Here is a 7111-nt window from a genome sequence, read left to right as displayed (position 1 = left end):
GAGTCTGAGGCAGGAGAATCACTTGAGTCCAAGCGGTGGAGGTTGCAGTGAGCCAAGATCGCGCCACTGCACTCTAGCCTGGGTGGCAGAGCAAGGCTCCTCTCAAAAAAAAAAAAAAGCATTTAAAAATAAGGTTATTTTGCTCAGCTTTTTAGAGCAGCACCTAGGAACTGTTACTGAGATAAACACAGTCTTCTTTAGGGAATCTTAGAGGGGAAAAAGTCTCTCTGGAAGTTTCAGTGGTCCTGATTTGGTGGTGAGTTACACTGAGTAAATTATTCTCTCGGGGCGCTTTCTGAGCTACATACAGCACATCTTTCCCCCAGGATACTAGGCTGTCATTTAGTGCCAAAGAAAAAGCTGTTTACAGAATGACACCATGGCATCCCCAAAGGGTTTAATTTACCTCCCTGGAAGGTGGTATATTTTGAGGCACTGCAGGACTGACCATATCAATAACTCAGGTGCTTTAATTGGCTTTTCCTCTTCTTTCTAAAGCATGTCGATCCCATGGTAATTAATTGTGTGTGCTCTAAATTGTGTAATTTACAGTGCCAAGGAGCCAAAATGAATCTGTATCAGAAATCGGGGGGAAGATATTTGAAAAGGCTGTAAAGAGACTCTCTAGCGTTGATGGTCTTCACCAAATTAGCTCTATCGTCCCCTTTCTGATGGATTCCAGCTGCTGTGGATACCATAAAGCATCCTACTACCTCGCAGTCTTTTATGAGACTGGACTAAATGTTCCTCGGGATCAGCTGCAGGTAGAGTATTTCATGGTTCCATTACCATCAGTCACTTATATTATATTTGCAGAGCAGTGCTCTCATGCCCCTGGTAGGACTGGACATGTTGCAGCTCCTTGGAGTCCTTTAAAAATCTTTACGCTCAAGATAAATGTCCTGGGGCTGTGTTAAATACAGGGTCCTTTGCTTTCAGTGAAAAAGGGCACTTCATCTATTTCTAGACAAGGCCTTGGGAGTACGATTGGTGTACCAGCTAAGGAACAGTCCCAGGGCTTTCCAAAACCCCAGTTCTTCAAGAACAGGTGCTTCTTACCAAATTCTTGTAATTACTCCGCTCTGAGACCGTTATCCCACATCACTTTTTAGCTAAGTGAAGTCACTTGGACCTTGAAGCACAAAGTATTGCTGCATCCAGCAGTCTGTCATCAAAATAAACACCATACCAGACGGCTTCATTTCTGGTTTTGAATCCAAATTTATTATGCAACTTGCCTACCATTAGAATTACATTTTCATAAGTGCATTAGTCAGGGTTCTCCAGTGAAACAGAACTAATGGGATTAGATGTATATAGGAAGATGTTTCTTATGAAGAATTGGCTCATGCAATTATGGAGGCTGAGAAGTCCCATGGTCTGCCGTCTGCAAGCTGAGGGCCAGGAAAGCCAGGAGTGTAATTCCAGTCTAAGCCCGAAGGCCTGAGAATCAGGAGAGATGATGCCATAAATTCCAGTCCAAGGGCAAGGGAAAAAAAAAAAAAAAAAAAAACCTGATGTCTTTGTGCCTCAAGCTGGCAGGCAGGAAGCAAAAATGGAGCAATTCCTCCTTCCTCTGCTTTTTTGTCCAATTGAGGCCCTCAAGAGATTGGATGATGCTCACCCACAGTGAAGAGGGCCGTGCGCACAGCCCACCTCCCCAGTTCAAATGTTCATCTCATCCAAAACAATTTCACAGATACATCCAGAAAGGATGTTTCATCTGGGGACCCAATGGCACAGTCACGTTGACACACAAAATGAACCATCACAATAAGTACTGTGAAATATTCCCTGACTGCTTTTCATTTTCAGATTTGCATAGGTGATTGTGCATTTGTGGTTTGGGGAGGCTCAGACTGTTGAGATGTGCCCAGGTGGGTCCCTGTTCCCATCCAGTGATGTGCTCGTGATGACTCTGGCTTACAGATGCTCCTGAATGACAGCGTGTTTTCCTGAGTCCCCGAAGCGGTCCCCACAAGGGTGGAATAATGAGAACAGCTTGCCACAAAGTGGCTGGTTGACCCTGGACAGTTGACTTCCCCTTCCTGGGCCCCTCTTTTCCCAACTGTGAAATGAGGGAGTCAGACCAGTCAATCTCCAAAGACACTTCCACACTAATGTTCTGAGAGTATGAGGATGGAACCTGCCATCCAGACGCTGTGTCCCTCGATGATGTCGCTGGATGGTTGGCTGGAGCCCAAAAAGGTGCTGGGGGAAGTCACGAAAGATCCCCATTTGTACCAGGAAGAGGCAAAAGTCAGGACGTTTTAAGCTATTTGACATTAGGAAGGGCAGCTGGCTGCAAATTTTTAAACCAATAGGAAGCTGGGTTGGCTTCTTTCCCCTAAAGATTTATTTCATTTTATTATATTTTTTAAAAGGCAAGTTAACATATTTCTGGAAGGGCTAGGATTATATTTAGGAACTGGGTCTGATGACCGTTCAGTGTCAGGATTTTATGACCCTGTCTACAATCTCATGAGCACTTTGTCCATTTCTTCCTAACAGGGCATGTTGTATAGTTTGGTTGGAGGCCAAGGGAGTGAGAGGCTGTCTTCAATGAATCTTGGGTACAAGCACTACCAAGGTATTGACAGCTACCCCCTGGACTGGGAACTGTCGTATGCCTACTACAGCAACATTGCCACCAAGACACCCCTTGACCAGCACACGCTGCAAGGGGATCAGGTACGAGAGAGAAATGCTTGGGAATGGTTATGTCCCTGTTGACCAGCTTTCATGAAGTGTCCGCACCTGTGGCTGCTCTCATCGGCGGCCGTCAGAGGATAAGCATAATCGAATGGAGGGAGGAGCCTTCTTGTGCTCTCCAATTCCTCTTTTCTGGCTGTGTTCTCAGGCTGAACGCGGGGGCAGCCCCACATTTATGCATGATTAGCTTTTCGTTAGTGAGAGGACTGGTATGTGAAGAGTCGATTTGGCCCTGGGCAGATCTTGATTTTGCAAAAAAGCATGTACCAGAAACACAGGCATCTTGTCTTTGTGTCAGTACCCTGTGAGATGGTGAGGTCTGGAGATAGATGTTAGGTGGGACTGGTCAAATTGGAGGCAGGAAGCTGTAAGGGCTTTCAATGTGTGATGAGCAAGCAATGTACAATGGAGACAGGCAAGCTTCCTACCCAGCTATGTTCCCCTGCCGGATGCTTGAGAAATGTCCCGTGAGCCTTGCTAGCCCAGTGTCCCCAGATGACTGACAACAGAGTGTGATGATTGAAGACTCCATACTATCCCAGATGAGGGGCAGTAACTCCAGCCCCCAATTTTGCAGGCTCCCAAATATTATTGACTCAATGGGCAAAAAAATCAGTGACTCACATCTACCAAAAGACCATAATGTGTTACATTAGACCAAATGATGGTTTGCTTCCAGACTTCTTTTAGAGGACAGGGGATACCAGGGCCCAACTAAAAGGGGATAGTGTAAGAATAAAAGAAAGCTGCTTCTTGATAAAGATCCACATCGAATGGTGGTAGACAATGAAGTGGTTGCTTCTTAGAATGTTTTTTGTTGGTAGTGGTAGTTGTTGGTTTTTAATTTTTTTTTTTTTTTGAGACAGAGTCTCACTCTATCCCCCAGGCTGGAATGCAGTGGTGCAGTCTCGGCTCACTGCAACCTCTGCCTCCTGGGTTCAAGCCCTTCTCATGCCTCAGCCTCCCAAGTAGCTGGGATTACAGGTGCATGCCACCACACCTGGCTAATTTTTGTATTTTTAGTAGAGACACGGTTTTACCATGTTAACCAGGCTGGTCTCAAACTCCTGACCTCAGGTGATCCACCCATCTCGGCCTCTTAAAGTGCTGGGATTACAGGCGTGAGCCACCTCGCCCGACCAGAATTTTTTTTTTTAAGACGAGGTCTTGCTTGGTCATCCAGGTTGGAGTGCAGTGGTGGGATTATAGTTCACTGCAGCCTCGAACTCCTGAGCTCAAGGAGTCCTTCTGCCTCAGCCTCCTGAAGAACTGGAGTTATAGGCGCACACCACCATGCCTGGCTAAATTTTTTTTTTATTAGTTTTTGGAGAGACAGAGTCTGACTATGTTGCCCAGGCTGGTCTCAAAGTCCTGACCTCAAGTGATCCTCCCATCTCAGTCTCCCAAGGTGCTGGCGCTGCATGCATGAGCCACCATGCCCAGCCGGAATGTATCTTTATATAACCTCTTTCTTCAGGGAGGATTGAATATGTTTTCATGGTCAAAGTACTTTGAGGTATTTGAATTGAAAAGAGCAAATAGTCTATACCGGAAGTCGACTATTTTTTTTTTTTTTTTTTTTTGGAAAAGGGCCAGATGGTAAATATTTTAGGCTTTGCTTATGCATTACTCAACTCTGCTATAGGCAATATGTACATAAATGGGGTAGCTGAGTTTGTCTAGCCACAGACAGTAGGTAACTGTACCTGTGTGGCCAGATGTGGCCCTCGTCTATGCCATAAACTCTTTTGTTTTTTAGATGCAGTCTTGCTCTGTCTCCCAGGCTGAAGTGCAGTGGTTTAATCCCAGCTCACTGCAACCCCCAAACCTGGGTTCAAGCAATTATCCTGCCTCAGCCTCCCAAGTAGCTGGGATTACGAGCATGTTCTATCATACCCAGCTAATTTTTGTATTTTCAGTAGAGACGGGGTTTTACCACGTTGGCCAGGCTGGTCTTGAACTCTTGACCTCAGGCGATCTGCCCGTCTGGGCCTCCCAAAGTGCTGGGATTACAAACGTGAGCCACCGCACCCGGCCAATGCCATAAACTCTTGATTTACCCCTGCTTAGTAAGCAGCTCTGAGAGCTAGGCCTAGCCAGGTCAGGGTTGAATTCAAGGCTGAGTGGCTGACTAGGAACCAGACCACTGCTTCCCAGCTCTGACCCTGGGTTGGGTCAGAAATCCTCAGTGTAGCAAATTCAAGCTTTGATGTCTGGGAATGATTGGTTTCTGGAAAAGAAATCTATACTGGCTACTGGATGGTTATGAAGCAAATGACTTGAAGATACATGCTGTCAGTAAGAGTTAAACATGAGTCAAGCTATAAAACAAAGAGCTGTCTACATAGGCATTCTAATTCCTTGAGAAAGTAATGATTCCTTCTGAACAAACCTACACACCCTTATAATTTGTACTTGTATTTTCCGTCTATACAAATTATGTGCAAAAAATTTAACCTCAATTTATAGGAATACAATTATTAATTGATAAAGATTTTTTTTAAAAAAAGAATTGCTCTTCAAAACTTTGCATAAAATCAAGCCAAAGAAAATATTGCTTTTTTTTTTTTTTAACTAAGGCTGGATGTGTTAATAATGTTCTACACGTATATGTTATACTTTTAAGAATTCAAATTCAGCATAAATTAGCAACAGGAAATAGCATGTTGCTAACAAGCTCCTTTTCTTTTGAAGATTTGGCACATGACATGTTATGATTACGGAAGAAAACGTTTAATTGGTCAGAACCAGAGGAGATGAATAGAAAAGATCCGTCTTGCAGCTGAAAAGTCGTCTGATTAAGAATCACAGATAGGAATTATGCAGTTAGGAGAGTTGTGTCATAGCTCATTTTCTTAAGAATGTGTAATTAATGGCTGCTTAAGAATTTAAACAGGTGTCATACATTGATTTAAATGTCCTTTTGTTGAGAAATCTATTAATTCACCAGCATAATGTAGTAAATGAGAAGACAGAGAAAGCCAGACCTCTAATTAACAAACCAAGGACCCATCAATAACTCCTTCCTTGAGTCGCGTTGCAGTCTCTTTTTATGGAACTCGTGGTTCACATCATTTCATCTTTATTAGTGCTCTCAGTTCCCATCACTTATTTATGGTTTAGTAGGACTCTGCTTCCGGCTAAACAGAAAGAAGATGGCTAGTGCTTCTGTTTGTTTCTGAGTCTTAATTACAAATGATTAATCCTCGCAGTCTGCTCACTCCTCAGAAGCTTCTCTTCCTCAAGGTTTGGTTGCCGGTCTTCTGTTCTCGCTCTACATTTTCTGGGCAGAGATCTCATCTTCACATCTGGTTTCAGCTGCCCTCCACATAGGATAATACTCAGACCTCAGGCTCCAGCTGTTTTCTTACAAATCCTTGCCTGCAGTCATTGTCACATACTGCAGAAGAAACACATCCCTCCTCATCTCCATTCCCTGCCAGCACCTCTGCAGATGGCACCATTGTCCATGCTAAAAACTGGGCGTCATCTCGGATCCCCCCAGCAGCTTTCCATGCCAGTTTCTCTCTGCTCCTAGCTGCACCCCTGCTGCCTGAATTTGTGGCTGTCATCTCCCCTCTGAGCTCCTACGACAGCCAATGGGCTGAATTGTGTCCTGCCAAAATCCACATGTTGAGGCTTCCAATACCCAGTACCTCAGAATGGAACCATACTCGGAAATCAGATCTCTAAAGAGGTGATTAAGTTAAAATGAGGCTGTTAGGGTGGACCTCTAATCCAGTAGGACTGGTGGCCCCATGAAAAGTGATTAGAGGCCAGGTGCTGTGGGTCACCCCTGTAATCCCAGCACTTTGGGAGGACGAGGCAGGGGGATCACTTGAGGTCAGGAGTTCAAGACCAGTCTGGGCAACATAGTGAGACCCCCATCTCTACTAAAAATACAAAAACTAGCCAAGCGTGGTGGTGCACATCTATAATCCCAGCTACTTGGGAGGCTGAGGCATGAGAGTCACTTGAGCCCAGGAGGCGGAGGCTGTAGTGAGCTGAGATCACACCACTGCACTCCAGCCTGGGCTACAGAGCAAGACCCTGTCTCAAACAACAACAAAACAAAAAAACAACAACAAAAAAGAAATTAGGACACAGGCAATACAGAGAGATGAGCACATGAGGATGCAGAAAGATGACGGCCATCTGCAAGCCAAGGAGGGGGTGGGTCTCAGAAGAAACCAAGCCTTCTGACACCTTCATCAGGAACTTCCAGCCTCTGGGACTATGAGAACTTTTCTAAGTCACCCAGGCCGTGGGCCTCTGTTATGGCAGCCCTAGCAGATGAAGGCCCCTCCTCCTTGGTCTTTCTCTCTCTTTCTCTTTCTCTTTCTTTGCTTCCTTCGCTTCCTTCCTTCCTTCCTTCCTTCCTTCCTTCCTTCCTTCCTTC

The 7111-nt window shown here is 45.0% G+C and overlaps 1 protein-coding gene across 1 annotated transcript in view; it reads left to right on the top strand.

Annotated features, from left to right (window-relative positions):
* SEL1L3 (SEL1L family member 3) overlaps positions 1-7111 on the top strand; it is a 120888-nt gene that overhangs the window by 60746 nt on the left and 53031 nt on the right. Inside the window, exons 10-11 of the mRNA XM_017505099.2 lie at positions 553-764; positions 2512-2691. Coding sequence (XP_017360588.1) covers positions 553-764; positions 2512-2691 — 392 coding nt within the window. The remainder of the gene's footprint in view (positions 1-552; positions 765-2511; positions 2692-7111) is intronic.

Source organism: Cebus imitator, unplaced genomic scaffold, assembly GCF_001604975.1.
Source record: "Cebus imitator isolate Cc_AM_T3 unplaced genomic scaffold, Cebus_imitator-1.0 Scaffold333, whole genome shotgun sequence".
Classification (NCBI taxonomy): Eukaryota; Metazoa; Chordata; class Mammalia; order Primates; family Cebidae; genus Cebus; species Cebus imitator.
The sequence above is the reverse complement of the archived record's forward strand: the minus strand, read 5'-3'. Positions and strand labels throughout refer to the sequence as shown.